The sequence below is a fragment of the Nelumbo lutea genome, chromosome 4, assembly GCF_056320005.1.
Source record: "Nelumbo lutea isolate HS-2025 chromosome 4, American lotus-T2T, whole genome shotgun sequence".
Lineage (NCBI taxonomy): Eukaryota > Viridiplantae > Streptophyta > Magnoliopsida > Proteales > Nelumbonaceae > Nelumbo > Nelumbo lutea.
The window spans coordinates 18,640,033-18,667,527 of record NC_142687.1 but is presented as its reverse complement, the minus strand read 5'-3'; the positions used below and the strand labels follow the sequence as shown (position 1 = coordinate 18,667,527).

General features: G+C 36.6%; 2 protein-coding genes and 1 pseudogene across 3 annotated transcripts; 1 reads left to right on the top strand and 2 right to left on the bottom strand.

Moving 5' to 3' along the window:
- Positions 1 to 20: 20 nt before the first annotated feature.
- On the bottom strand, positions 21 to 1,884 carry LOC148854331 (pentatricopeptide repeat-containing protein At5g66520 pseudogene; annotated as a pseudogene). The gene has a single exon (XR_016094877.1). The product of XR_016094877.1 is annotated as a pentatricopeptide repeat-containing protein At5g66520 pseudogene (transcript).
- Positions 1,885 to 6,962: 5,078 nt separating this feature from the next.
- On the bottom strand, positions 6,963 to 12,574 carry LOC148854330 (emp24/gp25L/p24 family/GOLD family protein). Its single transcript, XM_088941163.1, has 4 exons — positions 11,987 to 12,574; positions 11,685 to 11,894; positions 7,389 to 7,465; positions 6,963 to 7,231 (listed from the first exon to the last, which is right to left on the bottom strand). Exons 1-4 carry the CDS (start codon positions 12,188 to 12,190, stop codon positions 7,087 to 7,089), a joined length of 636 nt encoding a protein of 211 aa, XP_088797289.1. The 5' UTR covers positions 12,191 to 12,574; the 3' UTR covers positions 6,963 to 7,086.
- Positions 12,575 to 16,299: 3,725 nt separating this feature from the next.
- Positions 16,300 to 27,372, top strand: LOC148854329 (NEP1-interacting protein-like 2). Its single transcript, XM_088941161.1, has 5 exons — positions 16,300 to 16,843; positions 24,299 to 24,477; positions 24,677 to 24,760; positions 26,679 to 26,843; positions 26,953 to 27,372. The coding sequence occupies exons 1-5, from the start codon at positions 16,606 to 16,608 to the stop codon at positions 27,073 to 27,075; spliced, it is 789 nt and encodes a 262-aa protein (XP_088797287.1). The 5' UTR covers positions 16,300 to 16,605; the 3' UTR covers positions 27,076 to 27,372.
- The last annotated feature ends 123 nt before the right edge of the window (positions 27,373 to 27,495 follow it).

The window sequence follows — 27,495 nt, the reverse complement described above, 5'->3', positions numbered from 1 at the left end:
ATCCTTGCAGGAGCTTAAAATGATGAAAGCAATTTCTATCCATAAAATAAGTTAAAATCACTATAAAAAATCCACCTATAAAACAAACCTGGCGATGGCAATATAAACATGGTCAGAGTTTTTTTTTTTCACAATTTGGGATGCTAATCAAAGCAAATGCTAGACGAATTCTTCCCTTTCCTCTAATTCTACGGTTACCAGCACCTCTGTATCTGATGCTTTTGGGGCATAGCCTTCCAATCTGGCCCGCCTTGTGATCTCATCAACCATCTCATATATAGCGACTGCATCCTTGTGGGTAGAATCTCCTGCCACAAAGTCATGGATGATTCCATCAACTTGGATCCAACTACGACCTGGAGGCTTTCTCACACCCATCTCAGCCATCTGCTGCCTCACGGTAGCAACATCACGCCACCTCTTACCAGTCGCATAAACATTCGACAAAAGTACGTAATAGCCTGCAGCTCCATCTGGTTCAAGCTCTGTCATCAACTGTCGAGCAACATGGGAAGCCAGCTCTACGTCCTTGTGAATCCTGCACCCACCAAGAAGAGCACCCCATACAGCATCATTTGGCTCCATGGGCATGGTTTCAATCAGCTTCTGTGCTTCATCCAATAGACCTGCACGACTTAGCAGATCAACCATGCAACCATAGTGCTCGATCCATGGCTCAATGCCAAAGTCTGTAGTCATGCACTGAAAATAATAGCGGCCCTCGTCAACACGCCCTGTATGGCTGCAGGCACAAAGCACCCCAATAAATGTTATCTCATCGGGCCTAATTCCTTCTTCTGCTGCCACGCTTTGCATCCATCGAAAGATACCAAGAGCTGCTTCTCCGCACCCTTGCTTTGCAAAACCTGTGATCATAGTTGTCCAAGATACGGTAGTTCTATGTTGCATCTCTTTGAACACTCTGTAAGCTTCTTCAACAACTCCGCAACTTGCATACATGTGTATAAGCGCATTATTTAGAGATACCAGTCGCTGTTGGTTTCTGAAAGGGAAAGCCTTGTCACTGTACGAGTGAATCCACCTCCCTGTTTTCAAGTCTCCCAGTTCAGCACAAGCTGATAATGTTGCTACCATTGTCACTTGGTCGACTTCCACATGGACCCTCTGCATCTCCCGGAATAATGCCAGGGCTTGGTTGCATCTCCCAGACTGAGCACAGCCGGCGATCATGGTCGTCCACGAGACTGTATTTCTCTCCGGCATATCATCAAATATTCGCCTTGCAGCATCGATGTCTCCATATCTAAAGTACCCTGCTAGCATTGAATTCCAAGTCACAACGTTCCTCTCTGTCATCTCATTAAACACCCGACGGGCCTTGAGAACACTAGCGTCCCCTTCGGCTATGGCGTACATATTGAGTAAATTTGTCTGCACGAAAATGTTAGCGAATAACCCATTTGACAGAAGTCTCCCATGTAGCTGCTCCCCTACCCTCAAGAACGAAGGTCTCGCACAGGCATTGAGAAGGAACAAGTAGGTGAAAGTATCAGGTTTGGTTTCCGTCGATTCCATCTTATTGTAGAGCTTTACAGACTCGTGCGGCGCTATGCTGCAAGCATAGCCTCTGATCATCTGGTTCCATACAATGGTACTCGGTTTCCTAACCTGTTCAAAAGCTTTCTGGGCATGGATGAGGTTCCCAGAGGTGACACAGAAAGATAATAGCTTGGCAAGGATATAGTTCTTCTGGGAAAAGCCATTTACTACTATCTGTGCATGAATTTGAGTGAGTTCATTACTGCTTTTGCAGTTCTGCAGCAGAGAAAACAGAGACTGTTGTAAAGCTCTAGAATTTGATAAAATGGGCGGATTCACCTCAGCCAAAAACATATGTCGGCAGCCAAATTTTCCAGGCCTGAATTCTGATGCACTTTGGGTCTTTGAAATTGCTTTGATGAGCCATCGTAGTTATTCTTTATTTTTAGGGCATATTCCTGAAACCTCCATGAAGTTTCTGACAACGTTGCAAATAGACCCCTCCGTTAGAATCCGTTAACATTAGCAATTAAAGTGATGTCAGAGGCACGATAACGGCCTCTTAGCGGCCATGGCATAATGGCAATGGATAGCGGGGCAGGTGCTCCATTTGTGTGGCCCCATGAAAAATAATTACAAATTTGTTGTCTTTAAATAAAAAATTATATATATATATATATATATATATATATATATATATATATATATATATATAAACTTTGTTTAAGTGAAACTAAAATTAAAAAGAGCACAAATTAAATTAAATTGGTCAAAATTCAACTCAAACATTATTTATTGGGTTACACAGAATTTGAATGGATTTAAACTATTATAAATAAAGTATAAACTAATAAATTTATATTAAGTTTTGTTGTGTTAATTTTTATACTTTAATTGGAACTTAAATGGTTTTAAAAAATAAAATTAATATTTTATTTTTACATTGTTATATAAATTGGTATTAATTGTTAATACTATTATTTCTATAATATTTTATTACTTATAAATTTATCCATAAATTTATTTTATAAATTTTATTAGATTTACTGAAAAAGTATTTTTTTAATTTGAATCATTTCATTTGTAAAAATAATTTATTTATAAATTTTAATAATTTCATTTAATTCATTCTATAGTTCTATATATTTGGATTTATATACATACATCATTGAATATCATACCCTATTTATATCTTTAAATTTCAATAAATGTTTAAATAATTCAATTATTGAATTTAAACATAACAGGTTAGTTAATAGGTCTTTTCGTAGCTGGGTTGAGGACAGACTCAATCTCCACTATGTAACAAAACGGAGGTTGAGTCTGTTGTTGTTGCTGGGTTTTGGAACCATTCTTGTTGTTCCAGAAAACGGTGTCACATTAGCGTTATGTAAGAAAAAACGGTGCTCCAGGAAACAACCTTTTGTTTGAAACCATTTTTTCATAGAAAACGGTATTCCAAACTATGCCTTGAAAATCGGGAAGACATGGCTTGGAGCAACATTAAATTTGGCGTTTCCTGTAGTTGCAGCTTGCTGATGCTAATAGGACAGTTATGTGGCAGTGAATAATAGGTAGAAGTGCAGAAAACATTTCCTAAAGCATTGGTACTAAACAAAAAAGGTTGTTGTTGCTTCAGTAAATATCCTACCTTGACAGCAACGATTCCAAACAAAAAAAAAGGCACTGCTTTCTGAGAAAATGATGCTCCTAACCACACATCAGCAGCACTAAGAAAATGGTACTGCAACTGTAGAACCGATGCCAAACATATACTAAAGCAATTTTGCAACAAAGAAAAAAAAAAATGTTGTTAAGATTGGCTACAAAAGACATCTAAAACCCAAATCTAAAACAAACAATATAGACCAAAGATGAAACATCTGAAAGCCTCTAGCTTGAAACAAACTATGAAGGCTTCTAAAAGCTAAATCTCAAAATTGTGTGCGTTGATTTCTCTTCAAATGCCAAAGTACTTTTGAAATTCTCTCTTTGCTCTACAATGGCTTTTTTTTCCCCCAAAAATTGTGTTTTAATGGGACCAAATTTTCTCTCATGAAACCAACCTTTTGGAAACCGAAAAATCCCACTTCAAGACTATTGTTCTCTACAAAGATTTAGTGGAGTTTACATTAAATATGAGTTTTTTTGACAGACGTTTTAGAAGTAGTTATGGTGAATTAGGAGAGTGATTGCACTTTACAAAGGAATTGAAACTTGAAACGTGAAAGGAGTCAAAATGCGAGCCCTGTAAGAGGGATTCTCCGTTATTCTCCCTCTAGATAAATCACCATGATTCTCTAAGTACGTGGAATTAAAAAATAAAAAAATTCAAAAATCTGTAAAAATAGTAATAGAGATTCTGGAGCAAAATTTGAAGTGGAGGAAGGTGATACGTGGTCTTATTCGCTTTATGTATATAATATGAATATATATTTTCTAGTAAGTGCATCCCCCATATATACCTACTCATAACCCCCCAACCGTGGCATACATACATGATATTTACAAATTTATATCCTATATATATACTATTACAAAAATTGGGAATGGGGTCTTAGGTTTTTCAAGTTTTTCCTTAATTAAAGTACCCCTCTTATTGAATTTGGTCCTCTTTATTGTGAAGGCAAATAATGTAATTTGAATATTACTTTTCATTTTATTTTTTTCTCATTAAGTATCATATTTAAGGTATTAATTCACATTCTCTTTTATTAAATCTTACATTTAAGGTGTTTTTATTTGGCATCATTAAATTTCATTAGTTAAATCCATACTTAATAATTTTAATAGTATAAAAAACTATATTTTAAAATCTATGCGAAAATAATGCCCTTTTTCCACTAAGAGATTCAACCATTTGGATCAAATAGGTCAACTCATAATGCCATAATCAAATAATAAAAATTTAAATAGATAAAAATAAATTTAGAAAAATAAAAAATAGTAAAAAAATTGTATGCATCTTTAATACTATATATTAATTATCATCATCGCCATCATCCAAGCCTTATCCCAACTATGTTTCGTCATTCTATTCTGTTTAATGCCATATTGTCAAATTATGGGAACTTAAATCATTTCTAACCACTTCTACCCCAGTACTCCTAGCCCTTCTACCCCCTTAAATTTTCAATACACCAATTCTTCTTATGGGTGTTGTTTGGTGGTCTTCTATGCATGCGACCAAGCCATCTTAGTTTGTTTTCTCTCATTTTATCATCTATTAGACCTATTCCTAGGTTCTTTTGAATTATTCTGTTTCTGATTCTATCTTTTCTAGTTTTTCAACTCATCATACACATGACTACCATACTCATTTTTTGACATACTATTTATTGATTTCCCAACATTCTAAACATCAGTTGGAACCACATTTCCCTCCCAATCAAACAAATTAAACTTGTGATGCCATAAATTGAATAATAAAAGTAAACAATATATATATATATATATATAAATTGTAAAACTTGTAAAAAATGAGCATGTCTTTAATATTAAATATTCATCATATTAAACAAAAATGTGTAAAAAATGATAAATATTATTTAATAAATAAAATGGATAAAAATACCAAAAAATAAATAGAAAAAAAAGAGAGAATTAATGTCTTACCAATAACATGTTGATCTAGTCAAATAGGTTAGTGGTTTAACACTTTGACAATAAGGACATCTAGTTGTTGACCAAGTCAATGGTTTTTTGAGAAAGTGGTTTGAGTTCAAGCATACTATTTTGATGGGCTAAAGGGTCAATAAATTGAACTATTCAATTCAATCACAAGTTGAAAAACATTGATCTAAGCTACAATTAAGAAGATTTAAAACTGGGCTCTTAAGTTGAAACTTAGCAAATCCTATTACACCATGCTCCAATTACTCATCTTTGTTTCATGTTCTGATTAAAAAGAGTTCAGTTTTCTTTCTTACAGCATGTTGCAACTGCACATTAGGAATATCTCATGTACTTGTATGTTTTCATTTATGGGGAGATGTTCCCAATGCATAACTATAAGTAGTATTTTTGAACCGTTGCTGACCAGATAGTTGGACCATTCGGCCTTGGAACCATCTAGGAAACCGGTTTTGTTTTACCCTAAACCTGGTCCTTAGCCAAAAACTATTGAATTGGTAAGTGACCCATTGATCTAGGTAGTCAAACCATCGACCTATTCAATGGTTTTTTGCCATTTTTTATTTTTATTATTTCTTTTACTTTCTTAAGTTAGAATTGGTTGTCCGTTTGAACTAGATGGTCGAACTATCAACTTGAAAACCGGTGGCCATAATAGTTCCAGCTCCAGGTCGATTTTTAAAACCTTGACTACAAGTGTTGTATGGTGGGTGTGAGGACCATTTTGTGAGGAAATTTGGATTCAAATAAAAAAAGAACTAAAATACAAATATAAAGACATGTTGGGTTCAAATTGGGTTGGGTTGCCAAATGCATTTACCCTAACATTGTCCTATCCAATTTTTTTGAGGTTGGGTTCAAGCTGACCCCGCCTATGTTAAAACCTTGATTGGAGCTACTCCTAAACCAACCCAGTTGGGACAAGGCTTAGATGATGAGTCCAAATTTCCTCTATAGGAACAAAAAAACTTCTAATGCAATATGATATTCAAACCAATTGAGTAAACATTTACAAAATTGGTTTTTGAATACCCATCTTAATATGTATAGAGGGAGGATGATGCAGTATAGAAGGAGGTTAATAAGTTCTATGCAAGTTGGGACCACTACAAGACACGTAAGAAGCAAAGATGATGCCACCGACCCAATTTATTACGAAGATAGTATCAACACAAAATTTCTATCTTAGTTCATATTTACTAAGTTAGTGTCAACACAACTTCTATTTTAGTTCATAATTACCAAGTTAGCGTCTCATTGTGGTTTCTAAATTTTTGTTTAATTAGGACATTCTTTTTTAGGAATTAAAGTAGGATTCTATTAAGGAGTGGTCTAATAGATATTAGGAAACTTTCTTGTAGGAGCGATATGGGTGTAAGTCTATATAAAGAGTAGATAGGGCAAAGCTATGACAATTTTTGGTTGATTATCTCTTAAATATTCAGTGAATAGTTGTTCTTGTTTATTTTGACTTTGGTTATTTTCTTTAAAGCTTCTCTTAACATGATTTGTTTCCGAATTGCACCAACTTCAACATGACCAGTGTCCGCACATCTCATTCTCATACATGGTGGGTCTCAGTCTTATGGTGAGATGTGCGGAGAGAAATCATGTTGGGACAGTTTGCCTTAGATGATAATTGGAACTACCAAGTTCCTTGATTCCTTCCAATAAGTTCATTTCTGATCCGTCCTTTTTAGCTTTCCCACTCAACCATCTCAACCACGGTCTAGTATCGTCAAATTCCAAATTGTCTAGTTAAACATGGGCAATATTCAGCATGCACCTTCCCAATTAGGATCAAGATTGTAGAAAATGAAGCTGGGTTGTGAATCGAACATAGTACATATTTTCAAATTATAAATGTCTGCTTTTTCTGGCCTATTCAATTGATCAAAAGATATATCACCATTGGAAAAATAGGGAAAATTGTAAAAACCATTTATAACAGATCTAAAGGAGCTTTTTCCTCCCAAAGAAGGACTTCAAATGCCAGATTTGCAAGCCTGCCACTAATAAGCACACCATGAGTGAAAAAATAGTCAACCAATCCATTTTGGAGTTTGCTTTTCCGTTCAGCTCTTGTATTTCCTCCTCCCTGGAAGGCCAGAAGAAAAAAAAAAATAAACAAATGAACAAGCATATAGTAGAAATAGAATAGCATATGGAATAAAACATTACTCGTGTGAAAGAAGTCAAGAACAATTGTCTATCTACAGAAAGAAGAGAAAAGAGAAAAATTCCATATTTCTTACCTCTCACGGAGATAAAACATCTCCTCATGAATGGATTCAACAGTGTCTTCCAACTTCGTCAGCTCTACTTCCATCACCTAAACAAGAAAACAACAGTAATTGGATTCCAACCTTGAAGGCTATTAATGTTGGTAATTGACAAGATTTCTCCAAATATGCCAATACAGAACACTTCTAAAAAGAGCAAAGAGGATACACCATTGAAATTAACAAGGGGAACATTCCCAACATTCAAGGACAATCTAGGTAATTAAACAATAAATTAACCAAATCATCAATTCTGAGAATGTGGTAGAAATCATTACCCAAATCAACATAACGTCCAAATCAGATCAAAGATGAAAGCAAGTCAACATGGTCTGGAAAAGAGAAAAGAAAAAAATGTCAAATCTTTCTGCTCATCCCTTTTCTATGTAGTGCATCAACCATGTTATTTGCTGATCTCCGAGTCCATGAGAAGGTACTCAGTTCACATAGATGGTTGTTATGGAGTTAACATGGATAGAGAAGTTAACTCATGGCCAATCTAGAAGATCCCCCATCTGATGGCCAATTTATATCTACCATATCATTCCCCCACATTGTTGAAATAGAAGAGGTCATCTATACAGAAACTGTAGGTGACCTTCTAAGAAAACCTATCTGTCCTATTGCATTTCCCCCCTCCAGGTGGATGACAGAGATACCCATTGGAAATACAAAAATGAAGACTAAAATGAGAGGTAGAAGAGCAGATTGCATGAGATTCAGAGATTAATTCCACTAAATATCATACCATTGGAACCCAGATTTGGCAAGCCCATCCATGAATGCAATGCAATTGTTTTTCTGTGCCCAAGGCTGAATGATCTATTAAGAAAAAACATGCAAACTGCCTTTGCTATGTTGGGCAATATCCATGTACCCCTATTCCCTCCAACCCTAGCCCCTTCTATTTAAACGGTACAGATCAATTTGTGCCATCTAATAGAATTCCTGTATTTTTTTTTATTTGAAGAGAATACAATAGTTACATGTTTAGGATGGTTATGTTCAATCCAAATACAAAACAAGAAAAAGGTGCTAGACCTTCTCCTCTTCATATCCCCCAAACAAACCTTTTCTACTGTTTCGAAGAACATCTTCTAACCTCCTTAAACAGTATCATGATGATGTTTGGGAGAACTCCCCATATAACAATACATTTTGATATTAGCCCCTCATTCTTCCAATATGCTTATAGGTCAATGTAATATTAAACAAATCTGGGCACCACAGTGGAGAAATCCTATATGGCAGGTACTAGTAATTCAACACCATTGCTTTCTTTGTACAATCATAAAATCTTAGGCTGACAACTGTGAAAACACAGGTTAAAGTCTGAGAACATTATTTTGTGCCAAAAAAAATGTTGAACAGTATCCAGTGGCTAATCCATTGGCAGGTTATATCTAATACCAATTGGGATCTGCTTCCTAGGCCTTAAACTCTAAATGCTACATGTTCATGTGCACAAAGGCTTATCTAGGATTTCTTCATCTCATCTGAACAACTCAACGACGTGGAAGAATGGAGCAAATACTCCTTTTGAACTCAAGACAATCGTTTGGGCTATGCTTTGACAAATTTGCAACTAGATTCAATAGGACAAAATTCCTTAACAAAACCTAAAACTAACCTGTACTTGACGCAAACATAATGAACACATATATATTAAAATGACCAAATTGCACAATTCATCTGTAATTTAAAACAGGATAAGGGATGCAGAGTTGGCTTACCACAATCTGATGCACTAAGAAATAAAATTAGAAAATAACAATAGAAGCTAGGTAAGATCAACAAGGACAAATACATCATCATAAACATACCATTTCAATTGCAAAGTTCCACAAAAAATACTTGATTCCTGTTGCGCATTTTTTAAGCTCAACCCACATGTATGAGAGGGCAGATATGGCACTTGGACCAGTGTTGTATGGACTCTTCTAAAATGGATAAAAGTTCTGCATTAAACAAGCATCGGATTCGGACACTTGAGGAGACTTCTTTGTATGGTATACTTCTTGTTTATTATAATAGGTTCCATTTGTTTTCACAGAATGTTTCTAGTTAACAGAGACAAACTCAGAGCTTAAGCAATCATCTATTGGTTTATGGAGATAGAATTTACAAGAATGGAAACTTTTTACTATATGTACTGCTCTACTTTTCTCCTTTTGCAAACTTGTATATGTATTCTATTATTCATATTAATAAAATTTGATTGTTACCGATCAAAAAAAAAAAAAAAAGATATGGAAACTTTTTCTAATAGTAAATATTGATTTTGGATGTACCAGAGTCCGTGTCTCTTCTATTGCCAAGTCAGACTCAGTCTGATTTTCATGTCACTGCAAGAGGAGCTGTGAAGTCTTCAAAGCAGTTCTACATGGACATGGGAACCAGAATTCAACACATATCCAGGAATCCAACTTGGCAAGACAAAGAAACAAGGATTCACAAAAGTGTCTATAGAAAAAGTATAATCTATTAAAATAATCCATTATTTTGTTATTTTTAGCATTATAAACTTGTAGAAAAGGTCTGAAAAGAGTATTTTTGTTACTTAAACAACATTTTATAGGAAAAATGGCATTCGTTGTACATATATCAGAGTTGTCCATCTATGTTGAATAAGCAAGGAGAAAAGAAAAAAATGTCACATAAAAGTGTTCATAAAGAATTCATGGAGTGTCAGAGTCCAATATGTGTCCAACATAGACACGTCATCCATTTAGGAGAGTCCATGTAACACTGCTCCAAATTAAGAGGACTATTAGGTCAAACCAAGTCTTTTAAACCAGCACTACAGTGCCCATCCAATGGTAATGGGACGTGGTCTATAGGTGGAGGAGACAGGCCTGGTGATTGACTGCATGGCAGAATCAAGAAAGGAAAGTTGAAATTTGAAAAGAGATCAGATTTCATCTTCACAAAACTTGTACTCACAGTGTCCTCACAATAATTGCAGCTGTGCATTGGGAACAGCTCCGATTCTCCGCACTTGTATGTTTTCATTAATGGGAAGATGTTACACGGCTGGAAGTGTTGTTGTGAGGAAATTTGGGTTCAGTTAAAAAAGGAATTGGGATCTGCTCCTCACACTGATTTCACAGTCACAACCCACCTTGTATTTGGAACATCTCTTATGAACAAAAACATACAAATATGGGAGATGTTGATAGCTGCTGTGAGGTTGGTGTGAGGAGCAGATATGAACTCTTAAAAAAATGGGTATCCCACCACATCTCCGCCCCACAAGGAACCACCCCACAATGCCCCACAGCACATTCCCACCGTGTACTATCATCCGGAGATATTCACAATACACGGCAGGGATGTGCTGTGGGGCGGAGGTGTGAACTCGGGCGCCACACAACTTTTGGAAAAGGAATACCTTTTCAGAAAATCCTTTGAAAAGTAAGCTAACATCACTCTTTTAACCAACGTTTTGTTCTAAAGGGAAGATATGAGTCCTTTATTACGGCACGGCCATAAAGTGGACATTCTGATGATTACTCTCTATTAGGTGAAAACTGAAAAGGTGCCACCACATGAGGCCCTTTCTGCCTATCCTGTATCCAATACTCCTCCATGAATAAAGGAGAGTTCAGTAATAGAGGACATTATTAGTCCTCTGCTGAAAAGAATACCTAGAATAGAATAGTAGGGTTCCCCAGTAGTTTCAATTTGAGAGCCACCTTGTTCCTTCCCCTAGGCAATCCCCTCTGCACTTCAACACGGACCAAGCCACCCTGTATGCGCATAGGAAGTCTCAGCTCTGAAACCTAAATTGTTGGGCGTGGCCGGAAATTCACATCACCAACTCTTTACCAATTAGCTACATATTAGTCTGATTATATCAGAGTGAAATATACTACGGTTATTTAGAGCTAAATTTTACATTGAAAACTTCATCAACATCCAAATCCCTTACCAGACACTCCTAATTAATTCGACATGGAGGAATATATGCTCCAGGAAATAAGACTCCCTATCTCCCTTTCGTTATTGTTTATCAATATATTTTTTCCCCTTCAAGCCAAGAGGGGGGTTCAATTGGTTGCCTACGTGCTAGCATCTTAGAATCTAATCAGCGATTCAATTTTTTAGCAACACACCCAGCCACATTCACTTTCGTCGAAGGTGCAAAATTTTCAGAGATTCGGTATTCGTTGAACAAATTAAATGAAGCAAAACAACGAACTCGTTTAACAGGAAAAAGGTGAAAGAAGTGGAAAAGAAAATGATATAAACAGAGCAGATACTTCTTACATTGAGCTGCTCTTTGTTAGCTACGTCAGGCCAATCCTTGGCAGCAATTCCGATCTTCCACTCGAAATCGACCGTCATTGTAATCGGGGGCTTGTGCTCAGGAGCCCAAAAACATGTCATGTGGTCACCGGCCTCGGCCGCAGTAAAAGCAAACTGTCCAGATTCCACATTCTCCCCAAAATGATAATTGTTGTTGTAAGTGGAAGTAACCTGAGAAACCCATCACCATATTCACTTCAACCCAAAATAAATATCCCTAATTGCATAAGAAAATCGAAAATCTGAGTTCGAAATCTTCTTACTCGAACGGTGACCTTGTGTGAATCGGGCAAGGGGTGCCCCTCCTTTGGATTAATGATGTTATACTGCCCGACCGACATGGTGTTGCTCTTGATATCTTCTGCGATGCACTTACTGTGACCGGATTGTAGATCGAAACGAAGCGATTGAACAGCAGTGAAGAGAAACCCTAGAATAGGAAGCAGAAACAATCCAGCCCTGCCCATCGTCGTAGATATCCCGGATTAACAAATTATAATACAAAATGGAGACGCTCGATCGCTTGAATGACGATAAGATATATTAAAGAGAAGACTTGATAATACAGTTTAAAGGCCTTAGCTCTGCATATATCTAAAGAGAAAGGAAAAAGGCCTTAGCTCTGCAACTCTGCATGTACAAGATCTGTTTTTTCGCGTCGCTGAGGGCGAGAAAGAGAGACGAAAACCAGACGAAGGTTGTTTAAGGCTACGTCGGTTATATCGTTAAGTAAACCCATGCAATATTGCACGGGGTTATCAGTTATGTATTCCATAAATTTGGTGAAACCCGAGGGGCTGGAGACCAAATTGGGCTGTGCTACCTATCATCAAGCCGTCACGTCAGGGTCCAATATATATTATTTTGTTATACTTTATATATAAATGTTATAGCATGATACCCATAATACATATTAAATAATATTTTAATTTATAAGTATAAAATGAATTCATATGCATATTATATGAGATAATAGGAACTATAGGCCCGGCCCAGGCATATGTAGGCTTGGGCTTGGACTTATGTAGGCGTGGGCTGGTCCCGTACAACCCAAATGGCATATTATATGACATATGTAGGCTTGGGTTTGCTAAGCTCATCACCAAAACCAAGCATCGCATCCTTTTCTTGTAACGAGGCCTTCTTGAGGTCCAGGCGTCCAGCTCCATAATTAAGCTCGTAAATTAAAGTTCATGAAATCGATCTTCTCACGATTTGGTGATGCACAGGTAGATCTAATTTGCTTTTAGCAACAAGTTAAGCGGAGTCCTGACTCCTGACTCCTGAGAATTTGATTGGTTCGAGACTAGAGAGTGGCAAATCCAGCTGGAGCCTGGAGGTGGGTGCATCAGCATTGGATTTCAATTAGACCCAGCAAAAAGTTGATCTAATCCGTGAATCCGAACCAATTCAATTAAAAAAATAGGGTTAGGGTTTCATATTTAACTATTTGAATGTGAGAATGACCAGACCCGACCCAGAAAAATTGGGTGGGGTTGGGTCATGGGTCAACCCTTTGACTCAATTGTTAAGTCTAATTGGGACTATTTATGCATTGTTAGAAGTTTTTACTCTTTAATTTTTTGTATCTAGTCTTTACTCTTTGTTGTTTATTCTTTAAATTGTTAAATGTTTAAGTTTTTGTTTTTTTTTTTATTTTATATTTGAAATTTTAAGATTAATTCTTTTAATTTTGACATTTTTATGTAGTTTTTCTTTATTTTTTAAATATCAGATATTTTTTAAGATGACCCGAATTGACCCATAAGTCAACCCTAACCCGAATATTTAAGGTTAGGGTCTAACATATGATAACCCAATCCGAAATTCAACCCGACCCAAAATCAACCCAAAGGGTCTTCACCCAATTCGAACCGGACCCGTCCAACCCAATTGCCAAGTCTAATTTCGATTGATGTCGCTCTCTCTCATGCCTGACAAGTTTCGCTTTCGCAGCAGACCAGCCATTTCGAGGCAAAACTGGTCCTTGAAGATCCCCCCTAGCTTATTGCTAGTGTTGCTCCACTGACGGGACGGGTGCTTGGTTTGGTTCCCATCTTCTTTCTACGCTTCACTTCCATCCATTCTTTAATTTCAAAACCTTTGTTAGGTAATTCTTATTCTCATTTTGGTATATCTTCATCTAGTTTACCGATGTTGATACTTTGTTTTGGTCTGGTCTTTATGTGATTCAAATTAATACTATCTGGTTTTTGTCTACTCTATTTTTTTAACGGTTTAAATCTAACATAGAGCATTTCTCTTGGATTTGTCTTATACCTTGTGTATTTTAAGCCATGTATTTGATGCATGGAGAAAATGCATCTGGATCATTATACGAATGCATTAGACCGAGCCGGGTTGGACTGATATATGTGCACACGCCCACCATGCCGTATCGTGCCATGCACATAGGTCCAGGGCCCTATATCTGGTTTGGGCTGTGAATGCACTCAATGCCAAGGCTAAGAATTATTATATCATAGAGGCCAACTATCAGAATCCTTTTGCGCCAAAGGAAACACTCCCCTAAGCAACGAAATCGATTTTAAGGCAGCCATATATTATTTCCTTCTTTCAACAGACAACATTACCAACTTGTTTAAGAATACGTGTAAGGTGGTATTAATCCAGTGTTCAGTAACCCAAATGGTCAATTCGTTAATGGTAGCCGATAGATGATTGAAGCAACGATCCCACGCTTCATATACAAGTACCAGGTGTTATGAAGCAATGAAAGAAAGAAATTAAAATAAGAACCAGGTGCTTACCATTAACAAATCATGCACCATTGTCCGGCCCATACCTTATCATAGTCTTTTTTTTTTTTTTTTTCACTTGAAAAGTGATTGGCAGGAAGCCTTTTTCCTATTGATAGGATATCCATCATGTTGTTCATGTCCCACACCTTGTTCATCTTCTTAGTGAAGACATTAATTAGAATTTGAATTTGTTCCTCACAGAACGTGTGCCTATGATAACATCAAGTATGTTAGATATTCTCAATGCAAATTTTGTGAGGAGCAAATCCGATATCTCTCAAATGATTCATCATCACCCAAGATCTTTTCATGCATATACAACTCCAGCAGTTCATCAGCTAGCTTCTATCGTTCAGGAGGGAATTCATTATCATCAATATTATTAACTTCATCACCCTGCTTTTTAGTCTTCTTTGTTACTTTTCATGCATGCATAGCTTTTCTCAGTTTCTACTATCTATTTCTCTTTTACAAACATATCAAACAGGGATAGGAATGGAAATGGAGCAGGTTTGGTGAAGGGGATTATATTCTCAGTCCTCAGCCCCGATTTTGGAATAAATCCCCATTCTTAACCTTGACCCCTGTTGAAGATAAAAGTTGTCATCCATCCGTGATCCCTCAACGGAGATGAGTTCCATATGGGGATCCAAATCCCCAAAATTTTTTATTTAATAGTATTTTTTTAAAATTAAATTTACTTAAATTTAATAAAAATATTAAAATGTAAATAATATTTTAAATATAGTTTGATATATATAAATATAAATAATATCATATATAATCAGGATTGGGGCGGGGGATCTCATTCCCTATCCTCAACCCCGACCCTAACCCCAGTTGGGGATCCCTATTAATTCCCATCACCGTCCCTTGCCTCACCAAAGCAATCTCCAATTTCCATCTCCAAACCCATCAAGTTGAGGAAATCGAATACGAGTCAAGAATGAAAAAAATTGTCATCTCTGGATAGAGATCACCTTGCTCTCCCACTCGCCTACTTGCAGCCCCAGCCATTGCTTTTTTCATGACTTCACAGTATCTCTTGCTTGCTTGCTTGATATCTTTCAATTTCTTATAGGTGTTTTTTTGAAAAACGGTGCTGTATTGATTTAATTAATGTTGGGACCATTGTTGGTTGCTGCTGTATGGCTTATACCACATCAACATAATATTGCTGAAAGGATGTCTTCACAAACCACACATTTCTCAAATTTCAAACCATTTTCTCAAATCACACCGTCTCCATGAACCGGACCAAGCTGGGTTGAACATCAAGGCTCTATAAGTTGGGGTGGGGGGACAAGTGTAACTCCAGAGTCCAGACCTACAGTATTGGAACTGCAGAAGCTGCAACAACCGGCTAAATTTTGCAAATTTTGGACGGTTAAAAATGAATGGGATAGATATCAATCATTATCATATGGCTGGCATCCTAACAGGATGGATATAAATAGAAGAATGGATATTTGGATAATGTTAGCTGCGACATCGAAATTGTTTTTGCCACGTCAGATTCAGATCACGATTATAATCACATTATTTTTTTTAATTTTTCATAAATTCAAAAATTTTTCTTTCAACTTCCATCTGAAGCGGGATCTGCTTCTCACGAAAGGGCGCCTCACATGCACATCCACCGTGCATTAGGAGCATCTCCCGTGATTTCTTATTGGTTGAATCGGTGAATAAGTCTTCTTTTGGGGGTAAGTTTACATTTGAGATAAAAGTTAAAAAGGTATTTTTGTCACTTAAATTGCCTAATAAAAAAGCTTCACGCCCTTTATATATAATTGGAACTAGCAAAAGAGAAAGAAACATATTAATTATTAATGGATAAATGGGCATTCTAGTCAATTTATATTGTTTTTGGTGCAAAGCTGTTAGCTGGATGCCTCTTTTTCATTTATTTTCCCCTCGTACCTTCCCTCCATTCGAGAAACACTAACTTCCGGTTGCAGGTAGGTCTGCTTGTAATGGTTGCTGACGCATTGGCCTAAAATATAGGGCAGACCAATCCATGTTCTAATGTTCTTTGTCTTTGGCCATCGACGTGAAGGAATTAGTGCTTATCATCCGTCAGTCCCCAAAATTAAGGGTTGAGGTGTCTGATTCTACCAATGGAAGTCGTCCCTTACTGCACCTGTAGTGGATTCCGGAACGGTTCTGGCGTTTGTGCTTCCTGTGGCAGTTCTCGGCCCGACGCAAGACGAGCGTCGCCGCCTCTTTCCTATTTTCCAGCGATGTCGGGCGGTGATGAAGGGGGCATTGACGGCGGAGATAATAGAATTCATTATTTTATTCCCAGGTTGATCGTCGGTGCCATCTCCGGAGCTCTTACAGGGCTTTTCGCTCTAGGTAATTTTATTATCTTTTGCACTGACAGTTTAATTTGGCTGAAGAATTCCATGTACAGTAAAGTTCGAATTCTGTTTACATTTTTTTTTTCTGCTTCTTTGTGTATTTGAAATTCACATACGTGTCGTGACATTGTTTCATTTTCATGATTAGGAGTGGTGGAAGATCACTGAATGGGCGTTTGTTTCTTGTTCCTAGTTTCATTATTATCATTTTATTTTGTGTTTCCTTTTTCCTCAACAAAGTGTTATTTTAGAATCATCCACAAACTTATTTTTTGTATCGAATGCTAATTCACCTTGAGGATCAAATTTATTGTATGGGTAACCTTTGAAACGGCACATTGTCCAAAGAAGAATGTAATATGTTCCTGTAATTTATCAAAAAAAATTGTAATATGTTCCTGTTGTGAGGCAATTTGTAGCACAGTTACTAATGTAAGTTATCAGGATGGATGTTTTCATAAATGAGAGGTTAGCTAATATGAACCAGGCAGTAGTATTGCAAGATTTGCGAGTGCTTGATTTTTTGCTGCGTTTACAGAGTAAAGATGGTAGGCAGTTATCTCAGGAAGGATTAATATGGTGAAAATTAACTTATCAGGATGATTTTTGTGAAGCTGAACTGGCTTGGTTATGCTGGCTCTTGTAAAATTGAAATGTCCTTGTATTTGGAATGGTGCAAATAGTGATGCCTGAATAAAACTAATTATGGAAAAAGTTCTGAGAACTATAGTATTGATTTTTTTCCTGGTGGTGGTGGGGTGGCATTAAATTGAAATCAATTGTGACTTTGCGAGTCATATAATAAATTTTAATATTTTCCTGATTTAATGGTAAAAATGTGAAAATAAACTTAAGGAAATTAAAAAATTGATTTTCTACCCATCACCAACCAATGGTGGTATGGCCATCATATACATAAGTATTACAGATAATTTTACCACTGGTGCATTACCACTGATGGATAATATGCTCAAGTTCAATTTCTAATTTAACAGTGAGTTAATCCATATACATGTTTCTTTTTAGCCCATTAAATTGGTGAAAATTAACTAAAAAAGCTCCAAGTCACTGATGTCTCCAATATTTAGAGTGAAAAAAACATTGGAGTAATAAGTTATAAGACAATAAAAAGAAACATGTAAAGTTACATCAATGTTCAAATTATTGGAGTCATTGACATTCTAAAATGCAAATTAAAAAAAAAAAAGCAAGTGATAAAGGAAGCAAGATTGACCTTGAAAATAACATGACAATAAAAAAAAATGAAAACTGAAGAAAAAATGAAGTGTAATGGAAAATAATGGGAATTTTCTTTGAAAAGCTCCAATTTTATTAAGAATATAGAGAAGGATACAAACAGACCCCTGGAAAGAAGGCTGGCCCAAGAACCCGAAATACATTACAGTTCAAAGAGATTTGTCGAATTCAGCTGGGCTCCAAGCTCCCTAGTTTGGAGACCATTAACAGAAGCAGTCCAAGACACCACTTTTCCAAAAGAATTAGAGATGAGGCTGTCTGTTCTTTTGGCCTTGTTCTAGAATACTCTGTTGTTTCTCTCTTCCCATATGGTACTAATAACTGCTGCAGGAATTGATCTCCAAATTGGCCAATTTGGAAAGCCTTAAACAGTCCCAGCACCACATCAGATCCAGACATCCAGCACATATTCTGGCATGACCCCTATCACGGAAAGATAGTGATTCCATAAAGACGTTGAAACAGAACAGTGGAGGAACAAACGATTGTTATCCTCTTCCTGTTGACCACATAACATACAGCTCAGGTCTTGAAGCTGCATTCCTCTCCTCAGCAGGCTTTTCTTGGTGAGGCACCTATCCAGAGCAGCAGCCCAAACAAGGGCATTTACTTTGGTAGGAGTAGTCGCATTCCAAATACTATCAACTGGAAAACCAGGTCTGTCATCACCTTCCAAAACTTTGGCAAAGGTCCAACTCCATCTGTCATCTTCCAATAGGTTTATGTTCTGATTTGATAGTAACTCAAATAGCTCCTTTACTTGATTAATTTCCCAATCCTGAAAGTTTCTTCTAAATGAGGGACTCCGGATCATGGAATTGTTTGAAACTTCATAACACTCAGCCACCAGTGCATCTTGGTTATCAGCCAAGCCAAATAGCTGAGGAAACAACTGTGCCAAAGGCCTTTCTGCACACCAAATATCCTTCCAGAAATTTATGTGCTGACCATTTCCCACCTTCTGAACCAGATCCTTATTCAGCAGAGGGTACAACTCCATGATTTTCCACAGAGAGCACCCTAGGGAGTTACTACTAGGTCTGGTTGTCCAATCACCTCTGTCTGTACCATATTTAGCTGCTATCAGCTTCCTCCACCAACTCTCCCTCTCTGTTCTGAACCTCTAGATCCATTTACCAAGGAGTGCTTCATTCAATATCTTCAATTTTTTAATCCTCATACCCCCTTTCCTTTGGGAGAACAAATTTGGTTCCAATTGACCAGGTGTATTCTTTTCTCCTCATCCCAACCCTTCCATAAAAAATCTCTTTGGATCTTTTCCAGCTTATTGGCTATCTTTGATGGAATAGAAAAAGAGAATGAAAGTAGGAGGGCAGGTTTAAGAGAGCCTTTGAGGAGAGTGATCTTGCCTTCCAAAGTTAAATATTTGGATTTCTAAGAAGCTAGTTTTCTTTCCAGCCTTTCCACCACTGGGTCCCAAATCAAAGAGGAAGTACACTTTGCTCGCTTGCCGAAGCTCCGGGAACCCCCTATTTGCTAATGTTGTTTATTCATTCATTGCAATAAAATATCTTCTTAAAAGGCAATGAAAGTTATACAATCATTATTTTTTATGCGAGAAATAAGAATTTCAGAACCTAACATAGACTTGTTCGGGCTTGCCTCGAAGGGCATGGTACAAAGGTGACTCATAGAATCAAGAATGCAATATGTTTTACATCACAAGCTACTTGAAGCAATGCAATTAAGGAAAAAAAGAGATTGTGGGTTTCACATGCTTGAGAATGCTTTATATGTTTGCTTTTATTTTTAAATTTTCATTTGAATACGCTTTACATGTTATGCTTATGTATTTTAATTTTAAATAATAGGTTTTTTAAAACATTCATTGTAAAATTTAAGTTTATATTTTTATTAACATTATGTTTAATATTTTTGAATTTTTTTTTTAAATTTTGGCATGTTTTATGAATTTTCTGACTTTTTTTTTAACTTTTAGCTTTTTTTTTTGGTAATTTTGTGCCCTGCTTAAAAATGCGCATGCCTCACTTTGCACCTTGCGCCTCAGGTACAAATTGGCCCTTGCGCCTTTTTTTTTTTTTTTTTTTTTTGCGCCTTGCGCTTTTAAAACACTGGGTTAAGGACAAACAACTTGGCCTTTATTGAGATACCTTGACCCATAGTCCTCCATGCATAAAGCTAAAATCACACCATTGCTGTCCTTAAATACACTTTCCATTGCCTGATAATCCAGGATTGCCCACACTGCTCAGATCGAAGTTTGGCTAGATAAATTTCTGGTTTGGAGGTGACCAAGCTAGTGGTGTTCAATTCAATGACTTATTCAATTTACATTTACTGTTAACATTTTAGGCCTATTAGAATCGTGTAGATTTTTGAAAACCTAATTGTTGGCCCATTGTTACAACCAAATGATGGCCCATATAGACCAACAGAAAAGTATGGACTTGACTTTCTTTTCTTAAAATTTGGTCAAGGCTTAACTAGTTTGTATGTCTATATGATCAGCAAAACAATGTCTATGTATGGCGATGCAAGGCATCATTACATTCGCTTTTTTTTTTTTTATGAAACAAAGCATCATTACTTTCGAATGTAAGTTTCAAGAAGATGAAAAATTGAAGGCTGAAATGATGGTTTTGAGATGAGCAAGGGCTACTGAGTACTGACTATTGTATCCTTTTGACGAATAATGAAGAACTTATTTAAATAAAAACAAGAAAAACAAGGAAAGAGACAATGGATGCAAAACTTTGAGGTGGGGCTGATAGCACTTTACTCTGGCCCCATAGGTGTGGGAGATTCTCTGAGGGCTGAAATTATGGACCTACTACAAGGTTTGAGGCTGGCCAAGCAATGGGGATTTCAAAACTTTGAGGTGGAGGGAGATTCTAAACTGTTAACAGGATGGCTGCAGACAAAAAGCTTGGGTGATGGACTTTTACACAACAAATGAGGGAAATACTTTGCTTAGCAAGGGAAACTGGAGTATTCTTCAAGTGGGTAAGGAGGTCAGCCAATTCTGTGGTTGATACTCTGGCAAAGCAGGGGACCCTCAGGGAAACCTTTTTTGGGCTGTGTCATAAGTTTTTAAAAATGTTTGGGGTCAACACTCATGCTCTGAGTGGTTGACAGTGTATGTGTTTAACACTTTAACTGCTGATTTTAATGAAAGTTACCGTTTCCAAAAAAAAAAATGGATGTAAAACTTTTGGACACAACTTAAAAGGGAAGAAACTCTGAATATCATCCTTTAATGTTATCTTCATACATTACAGTCATAAGAGATTTGATGTGCAATTTGGTGGTAGACTTTGACAAAGTTTTCATCAGTGGATGCTATTGATAAAAAAATGTTTTAATCAGTGGATGGATCTCTACTGGTATATCCTAACTAATCTTTACATGTGTCATGACAACTATTATCTTTATTCTTCCAAACACTGCTTCAACTCAATACCCCTTCCGGATTCCCAACATTTAACCTAACCTTGTTCATTGACACTTTCATCTTCAAGTTTCTACCACATGAAAGGGATGGGATGCATTTATAGTTACTTGTTGTATATCTACAAGCATTACAGCATTTGGTGATTGAATGGGAATTTGGTGAAGCCTGTTAAAGACATTTTAGCTTTTCCTATTAGAAAGGATGGTTACATTCAACAACTAATCAAAAAGAAAAAGAAAAGGTGGCTACATGCAACAGTAACTTTTCCAATAACCCTTTTACAATTTACAACTTGTTGCAAATCCTTTGGAATCAATGAGCTTGAAAAAGGGATTGATGTTGATGAATCCTTATCTTGGTTTGGTGAGAGGCTAGCAGGGACTTAGGTCTGTGACATGTGTCATTGGCACTAGGGGCTCAAGGATATCATGGGGCCTGAATACACCCATGGGGATCTCAACCTTGCACAGGGTACGCACGTGCTTTTGGTGGAAGTGTAAGTGTTGCATCAGGCAGAAGCATGGGCAGACAGTCATCTTTGCACCCATTGATGTAGTTCATATCACCATCTTGTACATTATATTTGCTCTATTGGTGTTGTTTATATTGCATGTTCTTTTCTCCTTTTTTACTTTTATTCTAAGCACATAATTTTGGTTGTGATTTTGGATTGTATAAAGTTCCTGACCCATTTCATGATCTAATTAGTTTCGAACTTATTATGATTTTGAAAAGTTCTCAATATTTCAGCAGGGATTTCTTATATATATATGTATGTGTGTATGTATATATATTGTTGATGGTTTCTTTAGAAGTACTTTTATATTTTGAGAGAATGTTAATACCTACCCGAGTTTTTAAGCATGTGTAACTCAAAATACAAACTTAGATACAACATCTTTAATCACTTCATGCCCATGCAGAAGGAAATATTCTTCTTGGGTTCTGCAAAGCTTCAACATTTAGCTTTAGTAAATCAATTGGGAAGTGATGTATAATGATGGTTATTATTATTATTATTTTTGAAGTCTACCAGTGTTACAACGTTTTTTTTCTCTCCCAAAGATCAACAAAGAAAAGTAGAATTTCAGGGTTGAGCTCCCATATCTATTACAAGGGCTTTTGACATGGACCTAATAATTCTTTTATTTTCGCAAGGTGCCAACCAGCTGGTTGGTAAGGTCTCCTGTTGGTCATAGCAGAGACTTGGGATCGAATCCCACCTGCAGGAGACCATTATTATTATTATTATTATTATTTATATAGTGATTATTTATCACTATATAAATAATCCAGATGAGCACCAGATTTAGCTAGACCATTTGCAATTGTGTTTTGTTCCCTGGGAATCAAGTACAGGTTTAGTTCAGAATATCCCTGGCTTCAGACAGCTAACGAGATAGTCTACAAGAACCACCATTTTTCTCCTAGCCAATTGATAGTATTTTCTGAATCTTCTCTAATGCTTGGACCTAATAATTCTAGGCAACCTTACATTGGACGTGTTGCTTCCAATCATATATTTGTGGCAAATTTTCTTGTTTTACTTTATTTATCTGTTAACCAAGTTGATATTGCCCAACAATGACGATTTCTGGGTGCACCTGTTTAACTGCCACGCCATTCAATGATTCCTAGTTGGAGAAGCATCTTGGTAGCTCTTTTGGTAGGATTAATGGGTAATTGAATTGAAACTACATATTTTCTTGTCTATGGGTAACAAGAAACTGAAACAAAAATATGAAAAAAATGCACATTTAGTTTCATCAAAGGAGAAGATAAGAATGGGGGAGGGGTATTCAAGTGATTAAAGGTTATGGAAAATGTAGATGTTCAGTAATCTTGAGGTTTTGAATGTTTTAGGAAATTTTAAGTGAAGCCATTTTTTCCTCAATTGTTACTTGTTTGTTTCTTTTCTATCCCCCTTATTTTATCTCATCTATTTCTCTTATTTTTATTTATTTTTTCCCTCTATTTCCATGTTTGTTGGAAATTTCCATCATGGCATAACAAGTGATTGGTTTCACTGTGTCTGGGATTGTAAAATATAGCTTGGAAACACGAGATTTAATATCTTACTACAAAATTTAGAATGTATTGTTACTTTTTCTGATTCTATTTAGGTTGTCATACTGCTGATGACCATGAACATTAGATGGTTATTCTCCCAAGTACTAAAAGAGGCATCTCGCACCCTAGATCAACATCATAGAGTAGGATTGTAGGAAAGGCAATTCCTTTTTATCTGGAATTACCAAACATAGTAGGGAGCTGATTATTAGCTTGGCCATTTCTTGACTCAACAAGTGGATTACTTTTTTAACTGATAGGTAAATATTCATTGATGTTGATGCTCTATTTTATTATTTAAAGTTGTAATTGTGAAGCCAGTCAGTCAGATTTTTAATTTTTATTGGGGCCCTAGCAAGGGATGGGGGTAAAGAGATGGTAAAAGATTTGTTATATTGGAGAATGATTTTGCTAGACTGATTTTTAGTGATTTTGTTGCTCTCTAGTGTTCATGGTCAGTTTTTATGGCTGTGCTTTTGTCCTGCTCGTATCCTGAGGAGGAACATTTTTGGATGTCAGTGCAGTTCATGAACTGTGTATCCCCTTGTGCATGCAACTCTTTGATGGGTTCCCTGTTACTGTGAGCACCTAGAAATGGCTGATTGTTCGGGGATTTTTGGGCTCAAGCGTTTAGTTTAATAGCAGTGACTCTTTTCTCTGATCTTACATGTTTATATGTTTCATGTACAGCTGGAGCTTTCACAGGAGCAGTTACTGGTGCATTAGCAGGTCGGGCTTCTGAGAGTGGTGTTCTTCGTGGGGCTGGCCTTGGAGCTGTTGCTGGGGCTATTTTATCTGTCGAGGTTTTGGAAGCATCCCGTGCTTATTGGTGTTCAGAAAGATCTGGTTCCCGTAGTTCATCATCGATGGTCAGTTAACTAAATTCAACAAAGAATTTTTGTTGACATCATCATTTGTTTTGGTAATACTTATGATATATATTTATTCTATATCCTCGTCATCATTTTTTGTTTACATCGTCATTTGTTCTGGAAATGCTCTTTTGGTCACTTTTGGCCTTCAAGGCATTGGACCTCATTACTGACCTTTTATCTTGTTGCTTTGCAGGCAGATTTCATAGAGGAGCTCCTCCATGGGAGGTTTGTACAAGAACAGTTTGCTCCAACAATGTTTACAGCCCACCGTTGGCAGGTTATTTTACCATATTTTCTTCAACTACTTGTATATTCCTGCTGAAGGGCCACCATCTAATATGATTTCACTGGGATGATTTTTTCTTTTTTGTATATGTGTGTAAAACCAGAAGGGGGGCTTCACAATACAGGGATAGACTGTCACCAAAAATCACAAAAAAAAGCTAGAGACCAAGGAAGATTAAGAAAATCCAAAGAAAGAACTCTATGAACAATCATCTTGAGCTTCACGTGCTAACCAGTCATCTGCTTGATTGGATTCATAATACATATGACGATACACCACTCCTTGTTCCATCAGCTCGCTTAGCTTCAGACAACCCTCAATGATGCTCTTCAATCTGCACCGGGGGGGGGGGGGGGTCAATGTTCTTCTGTAAGCAAGAGATGACAAGCTTCAAGTCTCCCTCAATAGTTATAGGAAAATCCTTTTAAAATTCAGCACCAGGTTGTGGGCCTCCCAGGCAGCCCACGCTTCTGCCAGATTGGTAGTGGTGGCTCCAATGCTATAGGCTTTAACATCAAGAACCTCACCAAGATGATTTCTCACAATGCAAGCCACCAAACATAACCCATCACTTTTACAGGAAGCATCAAAGTTGACCTTAATTGATTTTTCCAAATAATAGGCCTCCACAATTTGGTAATTGTAACCAGAGTTACATTTTAAGCTTTCATAAATTTCCAAAAAAATATTTAATGCCCTATCAAGAATAGCAGGGGGAGGATTATTATTTAACACATTCTCATTCCTATTATTCCAAAGAAACCAGAGAATAACTGTTCATTTTTCCTTTCTGTAATAGTCCTCAGCATCCCTTCTACACATTTTGGACCACCAGTCCATTATCAAACCATCATTATCTCCAGGCCCCTCAAGGTTAAAGTTAATCGCCAACCAAACTTGTTTAGTGAAAACACAGTTTTTAAAAATATGGTATACTTGGATGTCTTCTTTGTATACTTAGAACTTTTCATGTATAAAATATGAATGAAGTACAGTAGAAGTTCTTCTGTTTCCCCTTTATCTTCAACTTCAGGAATGCAATTTTAATGTAAAAGAAAATGAATTTATTTACTTCTTTATTAATTGAAATTCTAACCACTAGTTGGGTTTTTTAATCAACAAAAAGAAAATATTTTCCAAATAAGGTCAGTTGGTAAGGTCTCTAGCTGGTTGTAGATCAAATCCCACTGTCACCAGGGTTGGGGGGTTATGAGTAGGGGGATGTCAATAAAAGAAAAAAAAAAAAACAAACAAAAAGAAACTATTTTAAATGGTTACTTGGGAATAATATCCAATTGATGTTTTGTTGGGGGTCATCCTATCAGTAATACGTTTTCTAAGTATTTTCCCCCTGTAATAAATTATGTAAATCTGCAGCATTCTGAGAGTTACGTTCTATAGTTCATGGAAGTTGGACTAGAGTTTGCTTATGATTCCTTTTCCATAGGATGCTTGATATGCCTGGTAAGGTTGGTTTTGTAGTTGGAGGTTTTATATTTCATACCATATGGCAGAAGTTGTAGCTTTTTTGTTGTGTATACTCTATGGTTCAATTTCACTATATACAATCCATCCTGTATATTTTACATGTCTTCCTCTTTCTTATAACTTGTATTTTCTGGTTATCAGGAACAGGCATATAGTGGTATCTGACTAAGTTTTTCCCCTTACTTTTGTTTTTCCCAACACCCCTTCTCCCACATAATAGTAGCTTCCTTATCGTAGTAGATTCTCTTCTCATTTGCATTGCTTTGGAAGTTTTTTTTTTTTTTTTTTTTTTTTTTCTTGTGCGTATATACCAAATTTATGTTTTAACATTGTGTATATCTCTACCTTCAAAGCTTTAATGGCCAATTGAAGTTCAACTCTTAGGTATTGGTATTTGGGTAAATAATATTGAATTTAACAGGTGAACATGGCCAATATAAGTTATGATGAGATATACGATATCTATGGTGAAGTTGCATCCCGAGGTCTGTCCATGGAGTCATTGAAGAAACTTCCATACCACATAATCACGGTTGAGAACAAGGCAGAGTGTGGCGATAATTTGTGCTGCACAATCTGTTTGCAGGTACATACGAATAAAGACAGTTCATGTGTAAGATGTTAGGTTTCACGAAGATATACTTGTTACTGTTGTTACTTTTTGTTTTCTCTCTAACTTGTAATCCTACTTGCAGGATATAGAAGTAGGGGAAACAGTGAGAAGCTTGCCATTGTGCCACCACACATTTCACTTGACGTGTGTTGACAAGTGGCTTATTGGGCATGGGTCGTGCCCAGTGTGCAGGCAAGATGTATAGTATTGTAGGTTCTGGTATTGTGTACATGAAACCGGCAAACAGGTGCTTGATCATTTGGGTCCTTGTAGCCTTATTAGTTGCTGCTCAATGATCTTTTTAGATGAATGTGTATATATGTTCTCCTGTAATATAGATGGATGTAGAACTCTGTCACTTAACTGACAGAGGAGATATTTCTTCCCATTCTTGGAGAATTTCAATATTGGCGCTGGGGGAACTGTGTACCCATTTTATTCTGTATCCTCATTTTCTTACAATATATTTGATTTATTAATCTACTATCCTATGTTAGAATAACTACTTTTCTAATTTCTTTCTTTTGCTCTTTCTTTGTTGTCAACATGGACTGTCCAGTCAATTAATTATGTTAGATGATGATCTAATGTAATAGACAACTGAATTTAAGAAACATAGAGCCAA

Excerpts from the sequence above, each read along its gene's own strand:
- LOC148854330 (XM_088941163.1), bottom strand. The coding sequence starts at position 12,190 with ATGGGCAGGGCTGGATTGTTTCTGCTTCCTATTCTAGGGTTTCTCTTC. Across the intron at positions 11,895-11,986 it reads CACACAAGGTCACCGTTCGA|GTTACTTCCACTTACAACAA; the intron begins GTAAGAAGATTT and ends TGGGTTTCTCAG. Across the intron at positions 7,232-7,388 it reads ATGTTTTATCTCCGTGAGAG|GGAGGAGGAAATACAAGAGC; the intron begins GTAAGAAATATG and ends CTGGCCTTCCAG.
- LOC148854329 (XM_088941161.1), top strand. The coding sequence starts at position 16,606 with ATGGAAGTCGTCCCTTACTGCACCTGTAGTGGATTCCGGAACGGTTCT. Across the intron at positions 24,478-24,676 it reads CCCGTAGTTCATCATCGATG|GCAGATTTCATAGAGGAGCT; the intron begins GTCAGTTAACTA and ends GTTGCTTTGCAG. Across the intron at positions 26,844-26,952 it reads GCTGCACAATCTGTTTGCAG|GATATAGAAGTAGGGGAAAC; the intron begins GTACATACGAAT and ends TCCTACTTGCAG.